The 26,167-nt window shown below is 45.1% G+C and overlaps 1 protein-coding gene across 2 annotated transcripts in view; it reads left to right on the top strand.

Annotated features, from left to right (window-relative positions):
• ARHGAP8 (Rho GTPase activating protein 8) overlaps nt 1-26,167 on the top strand; it is a 160,842-nt gene that overhangs the window by 117,618 nt on the left and 17,057 nt on the right. The window contains exons 2-8 of one of the 2 annotated variants that reach the window (XM_073567676.1): nt 159-249; nt 458-592; nt 3,618-3,705; nt 5,453-5,584; nt 11,589-11,675; nt 13,581-13,679; nt 18,759-18,869. In XM_073567676.1, the coding sequence (XP_073423777.1) occupies nt 204-249; nt 458-592; nt 3,618-3,705; nt 5,453-5,584; nt 11,589-11,675; nt 13,581-13,679; nt 18,759-18,869 (698 nt within the window). In that variant the 5' untranslated portion in view covers nt 159-203. The remainder of the gene's footprint in view (nt 1-158; nt 250-457; nt 593-3,617; nt 3,706-5,452; nt 5,585-11,588; nt 11,676-13,580; nt 13,680-18,758; nt 18,870-26,167) is intronic. The other variant, XM_073567684.1, reaches the window with a different exon arrangement.

Raw genomic sequence — 26,167 nt, 5'->3', positions numbered from 1 at the left:
AAGGTGACTCTTTAGGGCGGCGTACTGGCCCTTTAAATTTTTTTAAGTCTCTGCAATTAAAGAGGTATTCTGGATTAAACCTGCAGTACCGGATATGACCATAAACCGCAGGTGGCGCTATTTTATGGCTGAAAATTTTACATTTTTTTTTTTTTTAGGTTAAAGTGCATATCGCCCGTCTGGGTTGTCCTCACAATTTCGACATGGAAAATCTGCCAGCTATAGATTTTGAGCAGTTAGCGGAAATTGGTATGTAACTGGCTGCGAGAAAGGAGGAACATAGGCTGTGGTCAATGTATGAGAAAACGTGCATATTTTCTGTTGCTTGTCCTGACTTTGCCACTAGGGGGAGCTCAATACCTACAGATTTCCTTATTCCTCCTTGTCTTTAGCTCCCTCTAGTGGTGGCAGAAAAACAGCCAGATTATATTATTATTATGTTTTCTTATTTCCGCAGAGCTTCAGAGGGACGAGGAGGAACAAGCAGAGCTGAGCGGCGACACAATGGATTCTCCGACCCGGGAAGTTAATGACGTCACCTTAAGTCACCCTTATTATGACATCGCCCGCCACGGCATCATCCACGTGGCCGGTGAGTCCTGACCACTGGCAAAGACATCGAGGTGCCACAAACGTCAGATTTAATATACTCACTCACGCCTACAGATTTTTGTCAAGTTTTTTGTCTTTTGTGCCTTTTCGTTTTTCTTTTTTTTTAATATATATATTTTCTTTTCAATTTTTTTAATTTGCTTTTTTTTGTGTTTTGCTCCCAGATTTTTGTTTTATTTATTTATTTTTTTATAGCAGCTAAATTGCACTAGACACTTGCTATGAAACCCTTTCTCCACACTAGACCACCAGGGATGATTAAAGCCGGACCTTTTCTGCCCTAGACCACCAGGACTGTGCTAATCAAGGCCGTCAGGGATACTGATAACAATCCCTTCACAACACAAGACCACTAAGATGCTTTTACAAACACCATGCTAACCTTGACCACCAGGGATGCTGATAATAACCTCTTCATCACTCCAGATTACCCTAGATTACTACGATTACCCCTTTTTTGCCCTAGACCACCTGGGAATCATGAGACTGTACCATGCTAAGCCTTCAGGGATGCTGAAAAGCTCTTCACCGCACTAGACCACCAGGATTCTGATATAAACACCATAATATCCTAGGCCACCATGGATGATACCATTACTCATTTTTCCACCCTAGACCACCAGGATTCTGATATAAACACCACAATGTCCTAGGCCACCAGGGATGTTACCATTACCCATTTTTCTTCCCTAGACCGCTAGGGAGGCATGAGACTGCACTGTGCTAAGCCATCAGGGATGCTGAAAAGCTCTTCACCACACTAGACCACCAGGATTCTGATATAAACACCACAATGTCCTAGGCCACCAGGGATGTTACCATTACCCATTTTTCCGCTCTAGGCCATCAGGGATGCATGAGGTTGTACCAACATGGGCCATCAGGGATACTAATAACAATGCATTCATTCCACTAAACTATCAGGATGCTGATATAAACACCATAATAATCTAGGCCACCATAGATGATACAATTGCCCATTTTTCTTCACTGGACCACCAGGGATGCATGAGACTGTACTAAGTGAATGCATGGGATGTATGTGATCTACTAACCCAGATCACCAGGGACACTGATAATAACCTCTTCACCACTCCAGATCACCAGGGATATTTACAGTTAAGCTTTTTTTTTGCCCTAGACCACCAGGGATACATGAGATTGTACCACCCTAGGCCATCAGGGATGCTGATAATAATGCTGCCATTCCACTAGACCACCAGGATGCTAATATAAACACCATACTATCCTAGACCACCTGGGATGCTAATAATAACCTCTTCACCACTCCGGATCATCAGAGATGATTACAGGCCACCAAGTATGATACAATTATCAATTTTTCTGCCCTAGACCACCAGGAATGCATGAGATTGTACCAACCTAGGCCAACCAGAGTGTTGACATAAACAGCTTCTAACCAAGACCACCAAAGAAGCTGATATTAGCTTGTTCACCACTCTAGCCCACCAGGACGGCAGATACACACACATGCTGCCCACCCTGTGTGTGTGACTTGGCTCCCGCAGGATTTGCCGCCTCCTCCATGTAATGTAATCCAGACAAGCTTTCCAGTCTGGTAATGGGTTTTGCCGCTAATTATGTTTTTCCATTTTAGCACAGCTCCGATCAAAGCCGGGAATCTGCGCGAAACCACAAAATATTGTGTGATTGCATTAACCTCTTGGCTGCTGGGATGATGACGGCCTGTGATATGTGGCTGACTAGACATTACAATGACTCACTGTCATACACTATAGACTCCCTGGTGGGCCGCCTGGAGCTGGTCTGGACGGCCCAGGACGCTATCTGTATTTGGGGGAGTGGGGGTCAAGGATTGGATCCTCAATTCTGGATGACCGCTATGGATTTTACCAATAACCTCTTCACTGCCGTAGACCACCAAGAAATTTGCAATTAACCTCCTCACTACCCTAGACCACCAGGGACTTTATCATTAACCTCTTAACTGCTTTATACCACCAGGAACTTTATAATTAACCTCTTCATTGCCCTATACTACCAAGGATTTAAAAGGTCCTATGCCACCTGGACTTTACCTTTACCATTAACCGCATTGTCCTAGCCCACCAGGGACCACGCAGAGTAACCTGAAAGTGGGGCATATAGGTAAATCTTTATTGCTTCAACCACCATGGGCTTTACCATTGACCACTATTCAAGCAGGTTCTTTATTATTAGTCCCTTTGCTGCCCTAGACCACCAGGGGCTTGACCATTAACAAGTACAGTGTAAGTGTCCTATACTATCGGGGTCTTTATCTTTAACCCCTTCACTGTACTAGATCACCAGATATTTCATCATTAACCACTTCAATGCCCTAGACCACCATCGACTTCACTTTCAATCTCTTCGCTGCCTTACCACCAGGGATTTTACCATGAAACCCATCGGTATCCTAGATGGTCTTTTCCATCAACTCCTTCACTGCCCTAGACTACCAAGGACCTTACTACTAATCTTGTCACTACCCTAGGCCATAAGGGACTTTACAACAAACCTCTTCTCTACTTTAGACCATCAGGGACTTTACCACCAACCCTCTCTCCTTACTAGACCACCAGGGACCTTACATCTAACCTCTTCACTGATTTCGACCACCAGGGAGTTTACCAATAGCCTCTTCACTGTCCTACACCATCAGCATCTTTACCATTTGCTCCTGCACTGCCCTAGCCCACCAGAGACCTTATCACTAACCTGTTCACTGCCCTAGCCCCCCAGGGGCCTTATCACTAATCTGTTCACTGCTCTAGCCCACTTATGAGCTTATCACTAACCTCTTCATTACCATTGCCCACCAGGGACCTTATCACTAACCTCTTCACTGCCCTAGCCCACCAGGGACCTTATCACTAATCTGTTCACTGCTCTAGCCCACTTATGAACTTATCACTAACCTCTTCACTGCCCTAGCCCACCAGGGACCTTATTACTACATGCTTTGTTTTTTTTCTGACACTCTCATGTATTGTGTTTTCCAGGAGACGATAACTCAGGGAGGAAAGTGATCACATTCAGCTGCTGCCGCCTCCCTCCATGTCATGAGATAGATCACGTCCGACTCCTAGAGTAAGTCAGAGCCTACAGCCGGGGTCCCCAAACCGTGGCTTATGGGCCCCCGATGTGTGGCACCTGAGTGTCACTACCCGCTGAGCATTCACTGGCCATCATCACTCCGTAAGGGGCAACTAGTGGGAATCATTACTTTATAAAAAAGCTTTATTACGTTATAACAGGGCACTACTTTTTAAGGGGGCACTTGTAACATTATTATTTTATAAGGGGGCATTCGGTAATTATATACTGTATAAGGGGGCAATAAGGGCACTACTATTTTATAAGGGAGAACACGGTTGATAAGTGCTTTATAAGGGGGCACTGAGGGCATTATTACTTTATAAGGGGGCACTGAGGACATTATTACTTTATAAGGGGGCACTGAGGACATTATTACTGTATAAGGGGGCACTGAGGACATTATTACTTTTTAAGGGGGCACTGAGGACATTATTACTTTATAAGGGGGCACTGAGGACATTATTACTTTATAAGGGGGCACTGAGGACATTATTACTTTATAAGGGGGCACTGAGGACATTATTACATTATAAGGGGGCACTGAGGACGTTATTACTTTATAAGGGGGCACTGAGGACATTATTACTTTATAAGGGGGCACTGAGGACGTTATTACTTTATAAGGGGGCACTGAGGACATTATTACTTTATAAGGGGGCACTGAGGACGTTATTACTTTATAAGGGGGCACTGAGGACATTATTACTTTATAAGGGGGCACTGAGGACATTATTACTTTATAAGGGGGCACTGAGGACATTATTACTTTATAAGGGGGCACTGAGGACATTATTACTTTATAAGGGGGCACTGAGGACATTATTACTTTATAAGGGGGCACTGAGGACATTATTACTTTTTAAGGGGGCACTGAGGACATTATTACTTTATAAGGGGGCACTGAGGACATTATTACTTTATAAGGGGGCACTGAGGACATTATTACTTTATAAGGGGGCACTGAGGACATTATTACTTTATAAGGGGGCACTGAGGACATTATTACTTTATAAGGGGGCACTGAGGGCATTATTACTTTATAAGGGGGCACTGAGGACCTTATTAGATTAGAGTCCTGATGGCCCAGATGTGGGCACAGGCGTCACAACCACATACAGTAAAGGAGCTTCATAAAATAAGAGAACGTTTTTGGGGTGAGATGATCAGGAGGACATGGGGTGTATTTGTAATCATTTTGCCCCACCTTAACAATGATGTGATGAGCCCCCCTTCCACCAGGACCACAGGTACAGATGATTCAAAGTCTCAACGCGGTAACAGATTATCGCCCGAAGCTCCAAGTAAAATCCTGCGCCCTCTAATGGATTCCATGTCAGTAAAATGTCAGCGTACGTCGTACTGACTGGGTGGTGTCACTCGCAGCATGCGACGTATGGCTGAAATATTATGGGTCTCTTAAAGGGGGCTTGGCTATCGAAAGCTAAGATCCGACCCACCCATCATATATTGTGTCTGTATATATCGCAAACGTCCTCTCCGTTCAGTTCTGTGGGAGTTTTTTTTTTTTTTAAGCAAACCCCAATAGAAGTGAACCCAAGAAGACAAGATCTTCGGAATTTTAAGGCTGATGTCTTACTTGAGAGTTCCACTTTAAGGAAAGGCAGCTCTGGAGCACAAAATGCTGCTCTAACCAAAAGTAATCTTTGGGTCAGTTGTTGTGGGTTGAAAATTGTTTTAGAGTTTGTATTTCTTTTCACAATTATTTTTATCCTTTCAGATACCTGAAGCACACGCTGGACCAGTACGTGGAGAACGACTACACCGTGGTCTACTTTCATTACGGTCTAAACAGTCGCAATAAACCCTCGCTGAGCTGGTTACAGAGCGCCTATAAGGCATTTGACCGGAAGTAAGTAACCAATGTATCTGTTAGGGGGCGCTGGAGAGCACACATCTAGGCTGCTGTTATAGGAGGGCGCCGGTCTACACATCCAGATTGCTAGAGTGTGATGGGCCCCAATGCAAAATTTGGACCCCACCCAACCCTGCATGTTGGTCAGATGTATGGCCCATTGTAGCATCCTAGAACCAATAAAACCAAGTATTCATCCCCCATGTAATAATGTCCTCCATCCTGGCCCCTTCCAGTAATAATGTCCGCTTCCTGACCCCTTCCTAAGTTAATGTCCCTGGCCCTGTGTCCCTTTCTGTAACAGTGACTCCCCCCCCCATCATATAACAATGTCCCCCATCCTGGGCCCCCTTCAGTAATAATGTCAATCTCCTGGCCCCTCACTGTAATAATTCCTCCCACCATCAATGTCCCCCATCCTGAACCTCTTCCAGGCATCATGTCCCCCATCTTGGACCCCTTCATGCAATCATGTCCCTCGTTATTCTCCAGCACATTCTACAAACAGTTCTACTTATCTTCCATGATGCGCGGCGTCCTGTTCTATAGCTGGTTGGGCCCCCTGCGACCGCGATCTTTACGCCCCTGCTGCATATATAGAGGACTCCGGACTAAACATCCAGGCTGCTGCTATAGGCAGGGACGGTTGTAGACAGAGGGGCCTTGGGCAAAAGTTTTACATGCGCTGAGTTCAGGCCGTTAAACGAGCGAGATCGACAGTATTGAAGTCGTTAGATGCTTGTTCCTGATATTTTTTACACCGGCTGAGGAAGAATGATGGGGACAGATAGTCCTCGATAGTCAGTATAATGCAGGTCCCATATAGTACAGATAGTATAAAGTACTTCCCATAGTCCTTCATAGAGTATAATGCAGCCCCCCTCAGAGTATAATGCAGCCCCCTCAGAGTATAATGCAGCCCCTTCATAGAGTATAATGCAGCCCCTTCATAGAGTACAATGCAGCCCCCTCAGAATATAATGCAGCCCTACACACAGTATAATGTAGCTCACTCATAGAGTATAATTCAGCCCCCTCAGAGTATACTGCAGACCACCTCAGAATATACTGCAGCCCCCCTTAAAATATACTGCAGCCCCACCTCATAAAGTATAATGCAGACCCCCTCATAGAGTATAATGCAGGCCCCCTTATAGAGTATAGTGTAGCCCCACACACACACAGTATACTGTAGACCCCTAAGAGTATAATGCAGACCCCCTCAGAATATAATGCAGCCCCACACACTTAGTATAATGTAGCCCCCTAACAGAAAAATAATGCCCCCTCAGAGAATAATGCAGCCCCAAATACACAGTATAATGCAGCCTCCCTCAGAGTATACTGGAACCTCCCTCATAGAGTATAATGTAGCCATTCTGGACTACACATCCAGACTGCTGTTATAGGGGGGCTCCTGACTGCACATCCAGACTGCTGTTATAGGGGGCTCCAGACTACACATCCAGACTTCTGTTATAGGGGGCTCCAGACCGCTGCTATACGGGGCTACAAACTACACATCCAGACTGCTGTTATAGGGGGGCTCCAGACTACACATCCAGACTGCTGTTATAGGGGGGCTCCTGACTGCACATCCAGACTGCTGTTATAGGGGGCTCCAGACTACACACCCAGACTGCTGTTATAGGGGGCTCCAGACCGCTGCTATAGGGGGCTACAAACTACACATCCAGACTGCTGTTATAGGGGGGCTCCAGACTACACATCCAGACTGCTGTTATAGGGGTGCTCCTGACTGCACATCCAGACTGCTGTTATAGGGGGCTCCAGACTACACATCCAGACTGCTGTTATAGGGGGCTCCAGACTGCACATCCAGACTGCTGTTAAAGGGGGCTCTAGACCACACATCCAGACTTCTGTTATAGGGGGCTACAGACTACACACCCAGACTGCTGTTATAGGGGGCTCCAGACTGCTGCTATAGGGGGCTACAAACTACACATCCAGACTGCTGTTATAGGGGGGCTCCAGACTACACATCCAGACTGCTGCTATAGGGGGCTCCAGACTACACATCCAGACTCCTGTTATAGGGGGCTCCAGACTACACATCCAGATTGCTGTTATAGGGGGCTCCAGACTACACATCCAGACTGCTGTTATAGGGGGCTCCAGACTACACATCCAGACTGCTGTTATAGGGGGGCTCCAGACTGCACATCCAGACTGCTGTTATAGGGTGCTCCAGACTACACATCCAGACTCCTGTTATAGGGGGCTCCAGACTACACATCCAGATTGCTGTTATAGGGGGCTCCAGACTACACACCCAGACTGCTGTTATAGGGGGGCTCCAGACTGCACATCCAGACTGCGGTTATAGGGGGGCTCCAGACTACACATCCAGACTGCTGTTATAGGGGGCTCCAGACTGCACATCCAGACTGCTGTTATAGGGTGCTCCAGACTACACATCCAGACTGCTGTTATAGGGGTCTCCAGACTACACATCCAGACTGCTGTTAAAGGGGGCTCCAGACTATACATCCAGACTGCTGTTATAGGGGTCTCCAAACTACACATCCAGACTGCTGTTATAGGGGGCTCCAAACTACACATCCAGACTGTTGTTATAGGGGGGGCTCCAGACTACACATCCAGACTGCTGTTATAGGGGTCTCCAAACTACACATCCAGACTGCTGTTATAGGGGGCTCCAGACTACACACCCAGACTGCTGTTATAGGGGGGCTCCAGACTGCACATCCAGACTGCTGTTATAGGGGGGCTCCAGACTACACATCCAGACTGCTGTTATAGGGGGGCTCCAGACTGCACATCCAGACTGCTGTTATAGGGTGCTCCAGACTACACATCCAGACTGCTGTTATAGGGGGCTCCAGACTACACATCCAGACTGCTGTTATAGTGGGCTCCAGACTACACATCCAGACTTCTGTTATAGTGGGCTCCAGACCGCACATCCAGACTGCTGTTAAAGGGGGCTCTAGACCACACATCCAGACTGTTGTTATAGGGGGCTCCAGACTGCAAATCCAGACTGCTGTTATAGGGGGCTTCAGACTGCACACCCAGACTGCTGTTATAGGGGGCTCCAGACTACACATCCAGACTGCTGTTATAGGGGGAGCTCCAGACTACACATCCAGACTGCTGTTATAGGGGGAGCTCCAGACTACACATCCAGACTGCTGTTATAGGGGGGCTCCAGACTACACATCCAGACTGCTGTTATAGGGGGAGCTCCAGACTACACATCCAGACTGCTGTTATAGGGGGCTCTAGACTACACATCCAGACTGCTGTTATAGGAGGCTCCAGATCACACATCCAGACTGCTGTTATAGGGGTCTCCAAACTACACATCCAGACTGCTGTTATAGGGGGCTCCAAACTACACATCCAGACTGTTGTTATAGGGGGGCTCCAGACTACACATCCAGACTGCTGTTATAGGGGTCTCCAAACTACACATCCAGACTGCTGTTATAGGGGGCTCCAAACTACACATCCAGACTGTTGTTATAGGGGGGCTCCAGACTACACATCCAGACTGCTGTTATAGGGGTCTCCAGACTACACATCCAGACTGCTGTTATAGGGGGCTCTAGACTACACATCCAGACTGCAGTTATAGGGGGCTCCAGACTACACACCCAGACTGCTGTTATAGGGGGCTCCAGACTACACACCCAGACTGCTGTTATAGGGGGGCTCTAGAGTGCACACCCAGACTGCTGTTATAGGGGGCTCCAGACTACACATCCAGACTGCTGTTATAGGGGTCTCCAGACTACACATCCAGACTGCTGTTATAGGGGGCTCCAGACTACACACCCAGACTGCTGTTATAGGGGGCTCCAGACTCCACATCCAGACTGTTGTTATAGGGGTCTCCAGACTACACATCCAGACTGCTGTTATAGGGGGCTCCAGACTACACACCCAGACTGCTGTTATAGGGGGCTCCAGACTCCACATCCAGACTATTGTTATAGGGGGCTTCAGACTACACATCCAGACTGCTGTTATAGGGGGCTCCAGACTCCACATCCAGACTGCTGTTATAGGGGGCTCCAGACTACACATCCAGACTGCTGTTATAGGGGGCTCCAGACTACACATCCAGACTGCTGTTATAGGGAGGCTCCAGGCTACACATCCACACTGCTGATAAACCAGTCTACAGGGGAAGTAGTAAGGAAGTTTAAAATTAGCTGCCTGAGGGGGAAGCAGATTGATTCTGCATTGTAGGTGATGCTCTGTATCTTGCACCATCCTATATGTTCCGCTGCATTTTAGCTTCCTAATGGGTATATTACATGTAGTTTGGGTTGAGGATGGTTTTTAATCTCACTTATTCCCCTACATTCCGGCTTTTCCAGCATGTTATTTCCCATGTGTTACAGGAGTACAGATCAGTATCTGATGCTGCCGTGCCGTGCCGTCCTATTTGTATGGCAATCTATTACATACGGCATTTTCCATGAAGGTTTTATACGGCCTTTTCTTTGCCGCCGTTTCTGTTCTGTGATTCTGGAAATCACAGCCGTTCGGACATCACAGGGACTTCTGATAAAATGCCTCCAATAATTTCACAGTCACCGCGATCCTGTGAAACCGCAAAACTCAGACGTAAGGTCTTCACAGTGAGGCAAGAATAATGGGACTGACCTGCCACAGGGATATCAGAGACGGGATCCTTTTCTCAATTATATTACAATTTCCCCCCCTTAAACTTTTGCACCCAGTGAACAGGGCAATTGGCGACTTTACCTATTTGTGTTTCTTCCGGGGCCCAATAATTAGCTGGTTTATTGCCAGGAAGGAATGTCAGGATCCCTGGTGGGCTAGGGTAGTAAAGGTAGTTAAGATCCCTTGCTGACTAGGGGTTCATGTCAGAACTCATGGGTGTTAGGGGAAGAGAAGGAGTTAATATCAATATTCTATGGGTTAGTGCCTGGATCCCTGTAAGTCTAGGACAGTAAAAGAGTCAATGGTGGTCGAGCTAGATTAGCAAAAGGGTATTCCAAGGGTGTAATGTCTTGAGTTATGAGAAGTGAATGGGTTAACGTAAAATCAAATATATTTCGCATTCCACAGTAGTGAATATCAGGATCCCTGGTGGTCTAGGGCAGTAAAGGGATTATTGTCTGGATTCCTAGTGGCTTGGGGAAGAGAAGGTGTTAATATCAATTAATTTAGCATTTGATGGTAGTAAATGGGTTAATGTCAAGATCCCTGGTGGTCTATGGCAGCATAAGGATTGTCAGGATCACTCGTAATATGGGGTAATAAAGGGATTATTATCAGGATCACTGGTGGTCTAAGGCACTTAAAGAATTATCAGGATACATGGAGCAGTAAAAGGATTATTGTCAGGATCCCTGGTGGTCTAGGGCAGTTAAGGGATTATTATCAGGATCCCTGGTGGTCTAGGGCAGTTAAGGGATTATTGTCAGGATCCCTGGTGGTCTAGGGCAGTTAAGGGATTATTATCAGGATCCCTGGTGGTCTCGGGCAGTTAAGGGATTATTGTCAGGATCCCTGGTGGTCTAGGGCAGTTAAGGGGTTATTGTCAGGATCCCTGGTGGTCTAGGGCAGTTAAGGGATTATTGTCAGGATCCCTGGTGGTCTAGGGCAGTTAAGGGATTATTGTCAGGATCCCTGGTGGTCTAGGGCAGTTAAGGGATTATTGTCAGGATCCCTGGTGGCCTAGGGCAGTTAAGGGATTATTATCAGGATCCCTGGTGGTCTAGGGCAGTTAAGGGATTATTGTCAGGATCCCTGGTGGTCTAGGGCAGTTAAGGGATTATTATCAGGATCCCTGGTGGTCTCGGGCAGTTAAGGGATTATTGTCAGGATCCCTGGTGGTCTAAGGTAGTAAATGGATTATTTTCAGCATCCCCAATTGTCTGGGGCTTAAATTTAAGAATCCACAGAGTAAAGATGCAAAGTCGTTGCATTCATTTTCCAATGATTAGATGGAAATATTGTGTTTTTGTGCCGATAGGTACAAGAAGAATCTGAAGGCTTTGTATGTGGTTCATCCAACCAATTTCATCAAGGTCCTGTGGAAGATATTCAAGCCGGTCATAAGGTGCGTACGATGTATTGTGTGGTCAGATAGCGCCGTCCTTGGCGTCAGTGGTTGATTCTGCACCTATAATGCCTTCATTGTATAGATTTCTTTGTACAATGCACATATTGTATGCAGCAAGGATCTGACAGGGGGGTCAACCTGTGACACCCACTCCGACTTGCACTAGGAAAGGACCACATCATTCCTGGGAGCTGTGCATCCTCCATATGGGAAGGACCTTGCTGAGCATGTGCGGATCTTGCCACTCACTGACATAGTCTAAATGAACAACTGCTCCTGGTAGTGCAGCTCACCCAGTCTTGTGAATGAGACTGGAAGGGGCAAAATATGGTGCAAGAATGAACCAATGTGCCTAAATAATCAAGATAACCCGATCCTTCAAGGCGCGTATTAGGCTCAACTGGTGAGGTGGATTCTCCAAGCCCAAGGTCCGGGTGGGCACATGAGCCACGGGCATAGGTTCAGCAGACAGATAAGACATGCAGGACACAGATAGCAGAGGTACTGGAAGCCCCAGGCAAACAGGTAACTGAGGTACTGGAAGCCACATTCAGACAGGAGACATCCTGGAGGATCACAGACAGGTAGGAGAGGTACTGGAAGCTGCAGGCAGACAGATGTCCTGGAGGATCACAGAAAGGTAGGAGAGGTACTGGAAGCCACAGGCAGCCAGGAGACGTCCTGGAAGATCACAGACAAATAGGAAAGGTACTGGAAGCCGCAGTCAGACAGTTAACTGAGGTACCGGAAGCCGCAGGCAGACAGGAGACATACTGGAGGACCACAGAGGGGTAGGAGAGGTACTGGAAGCCACAGGCAGACAGAAGACATCCTGGAAGATCACAGACAAATAGGAAAGGTACTGGAAGCCGCAGTCAGACAGTTAACTGAGGTACCGGAAGCCGCAGGCAGACAGGAGACGTACTGGAGGATCACAGACAGGTAGAAGAGGTACTGGAAGCCGCTGGCAGACAGGAGATGTCCTGGACGGTCACAGACAGGTAGCACAGATACTGGAAGCCACAGGCAGACAGGGAACTATGCGCAGACAAACTAAAAGTCTTAATACTAAGACACAGGTCTTATACAGGCCCAGGCAGATGATCACATGGGATCACGCTGGGCCATCTGCATAGCCCCATGTGGATCACAACAGAATGTATCGGACTGGGGTGAAAGGAAGCAAAACCTCGGATCCAGGACCTGTGTGCAACAGAGCACAGCAGCCATTATTCTGGACTGTTCAGCGGTGACCCCCAACCAGTTGAACACTAATTTTCAATCCTTACGAGCCTCTATAATTCTTTAGGATAAATATCAGATAAATGCAGTCACGGAATCTCGAAAACATAGTTTCCCAGTACCCAAGTGGTAAATGAGCCGATGGAGACATTGGACCAAGGTCCTGCGCATCATTTTGTAAATCTCTAGGATGTGCAGAATTGTAGATTTTCTTGCCTGGAACATAATCAGAAACAAACTGATTCCCGCGGTCCTTTTGTTCATTTTCTCCCATATGCTTCTATGTAATTAATTTTTTCTTTCTCGAGCCAAGCATCGGGCGCGATAAGATCATCGGCGATCTCCACGCTTTCCCTCTGTCGTGTGGAACACTCAGCATTCTGGAGACGTTCCTCCATTCTTGGTCCTTTCATCCTTACCCAAATTATATCCAGCGAAAATGACAAACTCCATAGGTGCAACAAGATGTAACGTCCTTGTAATCTCCCCCGCGCTCACCACCGCGCTCACCACCGCTGGTGGATTAATTATGTTTGGAAACCTGTTCCACTTGGAGGGGGGAGGTGATAACATTAACCCTTCACGAGGAAAAGCCTGTCGGTGGTGGGAGCTCGATAAGATTTTCCTGAAAAGTGACTTCTATCGTTTTTTTTTTTAAAGTCACAAGTTTGGCAAGAAGATTCTGTACATGAATCACTTGAGTGACCTCCGAGAGCATCTGCGCTTCAACCGGCTGATCATCCCGCCAGAAGTATTACAGTAAGTGGAGCCAAAGGGATTTTATATGGCGGGAGGCCACCACCTAAGGACCTATGGCTAGTTCGGAAACATGAGATGATGACAGAAAGTTTTTTGAAGAGTGATTTGGATTTCCAAAAAAATTTACTACTTTTTGGTCGAAAATTTTTGAACAATTTTTCAAAAAGTTTTCCATCTGGCCCAGACCGACATGTCGACTTCTCCAGCCAGGACTTGTCTGCAGAGATTACAGCACAGACATACATGACTTCTCACATTTCCAGCCCTATACCCAACCTGCACAAACCCTTCATCCTGCTGATACCCCAATACTGAGGCACTGCTGTGTGGCACAATAACAGCTCCTCTTACTGTCCTCGCATAGTAATGCCACCAGTGTGCCCCTTACATTGTAATAGTGCCTCCTTTATCCACTCATGGTAGTCTCCACACTCTTTAATGGTCACATCATTAGATCTCACACTGTATAATGGGCCCATATTAGCTCCCACACTGTATAATGGGCCATATTAGCTCCCACACTGTATAATGGTCCCATATTAGCTCCCACACTGTATAATGGGCCCATATTAACTCCCACACTGTATAATGGCCCTATATTAGCTCCCACACTGTATAATGGCCCTATATTAGCTCCCACACTCTATAATGGCCCCCATATTAGCTCCCACACTCTATAATGGCCCCCATATTAGCTCCCACACTGTATAATGGTCCCATATTAGCTCCCACATTGTATAATGGTCCCATATTAGCTCCCACACTGTATAATGGCCCCATATTAGCTCCCACACTCTATAATGGCCCCCATATTAGCTCCCACACTCTATAATGGCCCCCATATTAGCTCCCACACTGTATAATGGTCCCATATTAGCTCCCACATTGTATAATGGTCCCATATTAGCTCCCACACTGTATAATGGCCCTATATTAGCTCCCACACTCTATAATGGCCCCTATATTAGCTCCCACACTCTATAATGGCCCCCATATTAGTTCCCACACTGTATAATGGGCCCATATTAGCTCCCACACTGTATAATGGTCCCATATTAGCTCCCACACTGTATAATGGGCCCATATTAACTCCCACACTGTATAATGGCCCCATATTAGCTCCCACACTGTATAATGGCCCTATATTAGCTCCCACACTCTATAATGGCCCCCATATTAGCTCCCACACTGTATAATGGTCCCATATTAGCTCCCACATTGTATAATGGTCCCATATTAGGTTCCACACTGTATAATGGCCCCATATTAGCTCCCACACTGTATAATGGCCCCATATTAGCTCCCACACTGTATAATGGCCCCATATTAGGTCCCACACTGTACAATGGCCCCATATTAGCTCCCACACTGTATAATGGGCCATATTAGCTCTCACATTGTATAATGGGCCCATATTAGCTCCCACACTGTATAATGGGCCCATATTATTTCCCACATTGTATAATGGCCCCATATTAGGTCCCACACTGTATAATGGTCCCATATTAGCTCCCAAACTGTATAATGGTCCCATATTAGCTCTCACACTGTATAATGGTCCATTTTAGCTCCCACACTGTATAATGGTCCCACAGTAGCTCCCACACTGTATAATGGGCCATATTAGCTCTCACATTGTATAATGGGCCCATATTAGCTCCTACACTGTATAATGGGCCCATATTAGCTCCCACAGTGTATAATGGGCCCATATTAGCTCCCACATTGTATAATGGCCCCATATTAGCTCTCACACTGTATAATGGGCCCATATTCGCTCCCACACTGTATAATGGGCCCATATTAGCTCCCACATTGTATAATGGGCCCATATTAGCTCTCACATTGTATAATGGGCCCATATTAGCTCCCACACTGTATAATGGGCCCATATTAGCTCCCACATTGCATAATGGGCCCATATTAGCTCCCACACTGTATAATGGCCCCATATTAGCTCTCACATTGTACAATGGGCCCATATTAGCTCCCACATTGTATAATGGTCCCATATTAGCTCTCACATTGTATAATGGGCCCATATTAGCTCCCACACTGTATAATGGGCCCATATTAGCTCCCACATTGTATAATGGGCCCGTATTAGCTCTCACATTGCATAATGGGCCCATATTAGCTCCCACACTGTATAATGGGCCCATATTAGCTCCCACATTGCATAATGGGCCCATATTAGCTCCCACACTGTATAATGGGCCCATATTAGCTCCCACAGTGTATAATGGGCCCATATTAGCTCCCACACTGTATAATGGGCCTATATTAGCTCCCACACTGTATAATGGGCCCATATTAGCTCCCACAGTGTATAATGGGCCCATATTAGCTCCCACATTGTATAATGGCCCCATATTAGCTCCCACATTGTATAATGGCCCCATATTAGCTCTCACATTGTATAATGGGCCCATATTAGCTCCCACACTGTATAATGGGCCCATATTAGCTCCCACATTGTATAATGGGCCCATATTAGCTCTCACTCTGTATAATGGGCCCATATTAGCTCCCACATTGCATAATGGGCCCATATTAGTTCCCACACTGTATAATGGGCCCACATTAGCTCCCACATTGCATAATGGGCCCATATTAGCTCCCACACTGTATAATGGTCCCATATTAGCTCCCACACTGTATAATGGGCCCATATTAACTCCCACACTGTATAATGGCCCTATATTAGCTCCCACACTCTATAATGGCCCCCATATTAGCTCCCACACTCTATAATGGCCCCCATATTAGCTCCCACATTGTATAATGGTCCCATATTAGGTTCCACACTGTATAATGGCCCCATATTAGCTCCCACACTGTATAATGGCCCCATATTAGCTCCCACACTGTATAATGGCCCGATATTAGGTCCCACACTGTACAATGGCCCCATATTAGCTCCCACACTGTATAATGGGCCATATTAGCTCTCACATTGTATAATGGGCCCATATTAGCTCCCACACTGTATAATGGGCCCATATTAGTTCCCACATTGTATAATGGCCCCATATTAGGTCCCACACTGTATAATGGTCCCATATTAGCTCTCACACTGTATAATGGGCCATTTTAGCTCCCACACTGTATAATGGTCCCATAGTAGCTCCCACACTGTATAATGGGCCCATATTAGCTCCCACAGTGTATAATGGGCCCATATTAGCTCCCACATTGTATAATGGCCCCATATTAGATCTCACACTGTATAATGGGCCCATATTCGCTCCCACACTGTATAATGGGCCCATATTAGCTCCTACATTGTATAATGGGCCCATATTAGCTCTCACATTGTATAATGGGCCCATATTAGCTCCCACATTGCATAATGGGCCCATATTAGCTCCCACACTGTATAATGGCCCCATATTAGCTCTCACATTGTATAATGGGCCCATATTAGCTCCCACATTGTATAATGGCCCCATATTAGCTCTCACATTGTATAATGGGCCCATATTAGCTCCCACATTGTATAATGGGCCCATATTAGCTCTCACATTGCATAATGGGCCCATATTAGCTCCCACACTGTATAATGGGCCCATATTAGCTCCCACACTGTATAATGGGCCCATATTAGCTCCCACAGTGTATAATGGGCCCATATTAGCTCCCACATTGTATAATGGCCCCATATTAGCTCTCACTCTGTATAATGGGCCCATATTAGCTCCCACATTGCATAATGGGCCCATATTAGTTCCCACACTGTATAATGGGCCCACATTAGCTCCCACATTGCATAATGGGCCCATATTAGCTCCCACACTGTATAATGGGCCCACATTAGCTCCCACATTGCATAATGGGCCCATATTAGCTCCCACACTGTATAATGGGCCCATATTCGCTCCCACAGTGTATAATGGGCCCATATTACCTCCCACATTGTATAATGGCCCCATATTAGCTCTCACTCTGTATAATGGGCCCATATTAGCTCCCACACTGTATAATGGGCCCATATTAGCTCCCACAGTGTATAATGGGCCCATATTAGCTCCCACACTGTATAATGGGCCCATATTAGCTCCCACAGTGTATAATGGGCCCATATTAGCTCGCACATTGTATAATGGCCCCATATTAGCTCCCACACTGTATAATGGGCCCATATTAGCTCCCACATTGCATAATGGGCCCATATTAGCTCCCACACTGTATAATGGGCCCATATTAGCTCCCACATTGTATAATGGCCCCATATTAGCTCTCACTCTGTATAATGGGCCCATATTTGCTCCCACATTGTACAATGGCCCCCCACATAACCTCCAACACTATACAATGGCCCCCCACATTAGCTCCCACGCTGTATAGTGGCCCCCCACAGTAGCCTCCATATTGTATGAGTGACCACCATACTTTATGATGCCCCCACAATCCCATCACATGTTTTAAATAAAATAAAAAACATCCTATACTCACCTAATCCATGATCCTGATGTGTCCACACCACAAAGCTGGGGCAGACCATCCCACTGTCCTCACATGCACAGGACATCAGAGTCATGGCGTGATGACACTACCATGCCGGGACTCTGAATTCCTGTGTTTATGCCGGGGCATCACTTGCTGTTCTGTTCTCTCTTGTCTCCATACACTATCGTGGGCGTCGATGTAGTTAACGGTGGCATTACCTTTGGGTGGACCTCTGTTAGCACAGGGGGCCCGGGACAACCGCACCATTTTCTCCCCCGGTAGCTACACTACTGACCATAGACATAGGTGCAAACTCATCCGAGTGGCTCCTACAAAAAAGGGCAGACTTACTGGGAAATTTTGGCAAATTTGCCTAAACTTATCGGCATTGCTTGAGCTGTCTTCCAAAATTTGGCAAAAATTACAGTAAGGGGAGCACATTCTAAGGCAAACGAACCCCTAGAAGATCTAGAAGAGGTGGTAGCACTATAATGGGTGCTGAGAACCTGTATGAAAGATTTAGAAGCTATAAATTTGACAAAAATGTATGAATTTAGAATTCCTTCTGCCCAATTAAATATTAGAATCACCTCAAAAAATGTACAATTCATTGTTAATGTGTGCTTACAGACATGATGAAAAGCTTCGTCTCCAACAGAAAGGAAGACCTCCACCTGTTATTAGAGCACCACCGCCTCGTCCTCCGCTCCCAACGCAGCAGTTCGGCGTCAGTCTTCAATAGTAAGTTTTCGATAGGTAGAAAAATAAATAATTCCATTTTTCGCCTACAGCTCCTTTGCAGGCCTATGTGTCGCCATGGTTACAGACTACTAACAACCCTATGTAGTCAGATCACGCAGCATTGACTCATTATTTGTTTTTTTTATTGTAAAACAATTAATCTTTATTTGTAGTTTTTTGCTGTCATGTGGGCCCGGATCTCCAGGGGATGCCACCAACGTGTGATTGATGGAGGGAAATTGGCGTGATGTAAATGAGAGCGCCGCGCCTCTCCGGTTACTGTTGGTTCCGCTCCGATATCTTTTTTAATTTTTCAATTTCAGTCCGCGACCATCCAAGTGTAAAGTGGAGTAGATTCTTTCTTTTTAGCGATTTATGAAGTTACAATTAAAGGCGTAATTTAAAGGGAGCGTGTCATCAGAACGTGACCAAGTGTTTAAATCGGGTTTTAATGTTAAATGTAGTTTTTAAACATTTTGAAAATGTTCTTTTCAGTTTTCCGTTTCACTATTTATATAAAAAGTTGAAATCTTGCAATACTCACACTGATCACTGGACCTTATATAATACTCATACTACTTTTTTGTACAGATAACTTTTCAGCAGTGTCTTTATCATCACAAACAGGATTATAATGAATGCTAACACAGGATCCACAGGATGTTACAACTCACCTCCTCCTTCTCCTGTATAATGACTGATAACACCTCTATATACAGTAGATAATATGGGATCCACCATTCACAATAGGTAATGTCACAGCTCACCTCCTCCTCCTCCTGTACAATGACTGATAACACCTCTATATACAGTAGATAACACAGGATCCACCATTCACAATAGTTGATGTCACAGCTCACCTCCTCCTCCTGTACAATGACTGATATCACCTCTATATACAGTAGATAACACAGGATCCATCATTCACAACAGGTGATGTCACAGCTCACCTCCTCCTCCTCCTGTACAATGACTGATAATACCTCTATATACAGTAGATAACACAGAATCCACCATTCACAATAGGTGATGTCACAGCTCCCCTCCTCACCCTTCTGTACAATGACTGATAACACCTCTATATACAGTAGATAACACAGGATCCACCATTCACAATAGGTGATGTCACAGCTCACCTCCTCCTCCTGTACAATGACTGATATCACCTCTATATACAGTAGATAACACGGGATCCATCACTCACAACAGGTGATGTCACAGCTCACCTCCTCCTCTATACAATGACTGATAACACCTCTATATACAGTAGATAACATGGGATCCACCATTCACAATAGGTGATGTCACAGCTCCCCTCCTCACCCTTCTGTACAATGACTGATAACACCTCTATATACAGTAGATAACACAGGATCCACTATTCACAATAGGTGATGTCACAGCTCACCTTCTCCTCCTGTACAATGACTGATAACATCTCTATATACAGTAGATAACACGGGATCCATCACTCACAACAGGTGATGTCACAGCTCACCTCCTCCTCTATACAATGACTGATAACACCTCTATATACAGTAGATAACATGGGATCCACCATTCACAATAGGTGATGTCACAGCTCACCTCCTCCACCTCCTGTACAATGACTGATAACTCTATATACAGTAGATGACACAGGATCCACCATTCACAATAGATGATGTCACAGCTCACCTCCTCACCCTTCTGTACAATGACTGATAACTCCTCTATATACAGTAGATAACACAGGATCCATCATTCACAATAGGTGATGTCACAGCTCACCTCCTCACCCTTCTGTACAATGACTGATAACACCATATATACAGTAGATAGCACAGGATCCACCATTCACAACAGGTGATGTCACAGCTCACTCCTCCTCCTCCTCCTCCTGTACAATGACTGATAACACCTCTATATACAGTAGATAACACGGGATCTATCATTCAGAACAGGTGATGTCACAGCTCACCTCCTCCTCCTGTACAATGACTGATAACACCTCTTATATACTGTACAGAAGATAACGCAGGGGGAGGAGGTAAGCTGTGACATCGCCTAATGTGATTGGTGGATCCTGTGTCATTAGCTGTGTATAGAGATGTTACCTGTCATTGCTATCCTGCCTGTGCTGATAATGAAACTGCTGAAATCTCTTCCTGAAAGGACAGGGTATGAGAGTCTAAAAAAAAATTCCCACTGGCCATTGTGAAAACAATCGTTAATAAAAATTGTGATATGAAAAGAAAAACAAAACATTGACAACGTTTAATAAAAATCCCTGTTACTGAAAAGCATGATATACAGTCATGGCCAAAAGTTTAGAGAATGACACAAATATTATATTTTCACATGATCTGCTGGCCTCTGGTTTTTATGTGTGTTTGTCAGATGTTTTTATCACATACAGAAATATAATTGCAATCATATTATGAGTAACAAAAGGTTATATTGACAGAATGAGTTAATGCAGCAAGTCAATATTTGCAGTGTTGACCCTTCTTCTTCAGGACCTCAGCAATTCTCCCTGGCATGCTCTCAATCAACTTCTGGATCAAATCCTGACTGATAGCAGTCCATTCTTGCAAAATCAATGCTTTTATTTTGTCTGAATTTGAAGGTTTTTGTTTGTCCACCCGTCTCTTGATGATTGACCACAAGTTCTCAATGGGATTAAGATCTGGGGAGTTTCCAGGCCATGGTCCCAAAATCTCTATGTTTTGTTCCCTGAGCCATTTAGTTATCACCTTTGCTTTATGGCAAGGTGCTCCATCATGTTAAAAAAGTCATTGTTGATCGCCAAACTGCTCTTGCACGGTTGGGAGAAGTTGCTCTTGGAGGACATTCTGGTACCATTCTTTATTCATGGCTGTGTTTTTAGGCAAGACTGAGAGAGAGCCCATTCCCTTGGCTGAGAAGCCACCCCACACATGAATGGTTTCAGGATGCTTGACAGTTGGCATGAGACAAGACTGGTGGTAGCGCTCACCTGGTCTTCTCCGAATAAGCCGTTTTCCAGATGTCCCAAACAATCGAAAAGGGGATTCATCAGAAAAAATGACTTTACCCCAGTCCTCAGCAGTCCACTCCCTGTACCTCTTGCAGAATATCAGTCTGTCCATGATGTTTTTCCTGGAGAGAAGTGGCTTCTTTGCTGCCCTCCTTGAGACCAGGCCTTGCTCCAAGAGTCTCCGCCTCACAGTGCGTGCAGATGCACTCACACCTGCCTGCTGCCATTCCTGAGCAAGCTCTGCACTGCTGGTAGCCCGATCCCGCAGCTGAAACACTTTTAAGAGACGGTCCTGGCGCTTGCTGGTCTTTCTTGGGCGCACTGGAGCCTTTTTGGCAACAAGGGAACCTCTCTCCTTGAAGTTCTTGATCATGTGATAGATTGTTGACTGAGGTGCAATCTTTCTAGCTGCGATACTCTTCCCTGTTAGGCCATTTTTGTGCAGTGCAATGATGACTGCACGTGTTTCTTTAGAGATAACCATGGTTAACAGAAGAGAAACAATGATGCCAAGCACCAGCCTCCTTTTAAAGTGTCCAGTGGTGTCATTCTTACTTAATCATGACAGATTGATCTCCAGCCCTGTCCTCATCAACACCCACACCTGTGTTAATGGAGCAATCACTGAAACGATGTTAGCTGGTCCTTTTAAGGCAGGGCTGCAATGATGTTGAAATGTGTTTTGGGGATAAAGTTCATTTTCTAGGCAAATATTGACTTTGCAAGTAATTGCTGTTAAGCTGATCACTCTTTGTAACATTCTGGAGTATATGCAAATTGCCATTAGAAAAAATGAAGCAGTAGACTTTGTAAAAATTAATATTTGCGTCATTCTCTAAACTTTTGGCCATGACTGTAAACGATATGTCACTGGTGTAAGATGCAGAGGCCGAGTTCAGGGGATTAGGAGAGAGAGAGAACCCCCTGGTATTCCAGGATAATAAAACAATGAGCCTCTTCCATTTATCATGTCCCTGAGCGCATGTCGGGTTTACTTTCCATTATATGCAGATACCACATGCAGCGGACTACTTCTAGTGATATGATGGGGGTTGTAGTATAATTGGGGCCATTTTTTTCTGTAACCAAATCTCAATGCCGATCTGATGATTGGCTGATCAGAATCCTGGGAAATCAAGAGGATCAACTGCTATCTAACCATGCATTTTTTTCTTGCAGCGCCCTCTTGTGGGAATATTTGGTATTACATGCTGGCCAATGAAATGAAGGTTTAACCACATATTACATGGAAGGGTCAGGTCCTTCAGCGTGAGAAACGCTCGTTGTACTGCTAGATAATGGAGGAACACGGCACACGTAAAATAAATATCCTGATTCTGGAATACACAGCCTTTAGATAGTAGAGACTGTGTTTTCTGGCAAAAACTGAGCTGCAATACCAGACACAGCCTATGTTAAAGGGAGGCGCTGTTCTGCAAGAAGGTAAGGGCTGAGTTGTAATGCCAGACACAGCCCAGACACAGGAGGGGGCGCTGTTTCTAGGAATTACAAAAAAGTGGGCTAAGCTGCAATACAGCAAACACAAAACAGCCTATAGACAGGAGGGGTGCTGTTCTGTGGGAAGACATGGACTGAGGTGTAATACAAGACATAACCATAGACAGTAGGGGCACTGTTCTGCGGGAAGGCAGGATCTGAGCTGCGACAACAAAAAAAGCCTAAACACCTAAGGGACGCTGTTCTGGAGGATGGCAGGATCTGAGCTGTAATACCAGACTCTGCCTATAGACAGGTGGGGCGCTGTTCTGGAGGATGGCAGGGTCTGAGCTGTAATACCAGACTTGGCCTATAGACAGGTGGGGCGCTGTTGTGGACAAAGGCAGGGTCACAGCTGTAATACTAGACACAACCTATAAAAGAAGAGCAGTTGTTGTGGAAGAAGGCAACGTCTGACTTGTAATACCATACTTTACCATAGATGGGAGGGGAGCTGTTCTGAAAGAAGGCGAGTCTGAGCTGTCATAGCAGACACATGCTATACAAAGAAGAGGCGCTGTTCTGTAGGAAGGCAGCGTCAGAGCTGTAATACCAGACTTCGCCTATAGTCAGGAGTGACGCTATTCTGACAGAAGACAGAGTCTGAGCTGTAATACCAAGCACAGCCTATAAAAAGAAGAGGCGCTATTCTGGAAGAAGGCTGTAATATTGGACACTACCGTAGACAGGAGACGCGCTGTTCTGGAAGAAGGCAGGGTCTGAGCTGTAATACCAGACTCGGCCTATAATCAGGAGGGGCGCTCTTTCATTAAGAAAGCAGGCGCTTTCCTATTCTCGTACTACCTCTTGTGAGGAGTCTTTCCGCCATCCGATCACTCTCCTGGCCGGTGGCGGTTGCAGAGGCATCGCAGTATCCGGTACCTTCTTGAGATGAGAAGACCAGGTTCACCTTGGTCGAATCTGACGCCCTAATGATATAAATACTGTACGTCTTGATCTTCCTCCACCGAGGGTCAACTAAAGACATCTCCAACCTTTCATTATTAGTTTTCCACAACGGGTATAAAGCATCCAATTACCCGGACTTGTTGTAACCGGAGGGAACGTGTCACCTCTCCGGGCGATCTGAAGGAACCGATGCCGCTGATAAAGGAGAGTCATTGCCACATAAGATTGCATTTGTACGGACGTCACGGCCTTTCGCTCCTCGTTTGGCCTTTCGCAGCTTACTAATTCTCCAACGCATGAAGACGGAAACTCCCTCGACTTGGTCTTCTCTCGGCTTTGTGCAGTGGATGATTTCGCAAACTCCCCTCTCCCGCTCTCTGACCACAACCTTCTTTCATTCTCTATCAAGAACTGCCAGGCTGCTCAGGTCACCCCCACTGTCCAGACTTATAGAAACATACAGGCCATTAACACCCAGAAACTTCTGAAGAACTTGCAGTCTTCATTGGCCCCTATCTCCTCCCTCTCATGTCCTGATTCTGCACTGAAGCATTACAATGAAACACTTCAAAGTGCCCTGGATGAATTTGCACCCCCTATAAATAGAACACCACAACACAGACGGCGACAACCCTGGCACACGGTGCAAACACGTTTCCTGCAGCGGTGCTCCAGGTGCACCGAACGTCTGTGGAGAAAATCCAATCTACACGAAGATTTCATCCATTTTAAGTTTATGCTTAGAACATACAACACTGCCCTTCACCTCTCCAAACAAACCTTTACATACATTTATGTGTATAGTGTGTGTTGTGTGTGTATTTATGTGTATAGTGTATGTTATGTGTGTATTTATGTGTATAGTGTGCGTTATGTGTGTATTTATGTGTATAGTGTGTGTTATCTATATATTTATGTGTATAGTGTGCGTTATGTGTGTATTTATGTGTATAGTGTGCGTTATGTGTGTATTTATGTGTATAGTGTGCGTTATGTGTGTATTTATGTGTATAGTGTGCGTTATGTGTGTATTTATGTGTATAGTGTGCGTTATGTGTGTATTTATGTGTATAGTGTGTGTTATGTGTGTGTTTATGTGTATAGTGTGCATTATGTGTGTATTTATTTGTATAGTGTGCGTTATGTGTGTATTTATGTGTATAATGTGTGTTATCTATATATTTATGTGTATAGTGTGCGTTGTGTGTATTTATGTGTATAGTGTGCGTTATGTGTGTATTTATGTGTATAGTGTGTGTTATGTGTGTGTTTATGTGTATAGTGTGCATTATGTGTGTATTTATTTGTATAGTGTGTGTTATGTGTATTTATGTGTATAGTGTGTGTTATGTGTGTATTTATGTGTATAGTGTGTGTTATGTGTGTGTTTATGTATATAGTGTGCGTTATGTGTGTATTTATGTGTATAGTGTGTGTTATGTGTGTGTTTATGTATATAGTGTGCATTATGTGTGTATTTATTTGTATAGTGTGCGTTATGTGTGTATTTATGTGTATAATGTGTGTTATCTATATATTTATGTGTATAGTGTGCGTTGTGTGTATTTATGTGTATAGTGTGCGTTATGTGTGTATTTATGTGTATAGTGTGTGTTATGTGTGTGTTTATGTGTATAGTGTGCATTATGTGTGTATTTATTTGTATAGTGTGTGTTATGTGTATTTATGTGTATAGTGTGTGTTATGTGTGTATTTATGTGTATAGTGTGTGTTATGTGTGTGTTTATGTATATAGTGTGCGTTATGTGTGTATTTATGTGTATAGTGTGTGTTATGTGTGTGTTTATGTATATAGTGTGCATTATGTGTGTATTTATTTGTATAGTGTGCGTTATGTGTGTATTTATGTGTATAGTGTGTGTTATGTGTGTAT

The sequence above is a fragment of the Dendrobates tinctorius genome, unplaced genomic scaffold (genome assembly GCF_039654945.1).
Source record: "Dendrobates tinctorius isolate UK_male_01 unplaced genomic scaffold, ASM3965494v1 ptg000020l, whole genome shotgun sequence".
Lineage (NCBI taxonomy): Eukaryota > Metazoa > Chordata > Amphibia > Anura > Dendrobatidae > Dendrobates > Dendrobates tinctorius.
The sequence above is the reverse complement of the archived record's forward strand: the minus strand, read 5'-3'. Positions and strand labels throughout refer to the sequence as shown.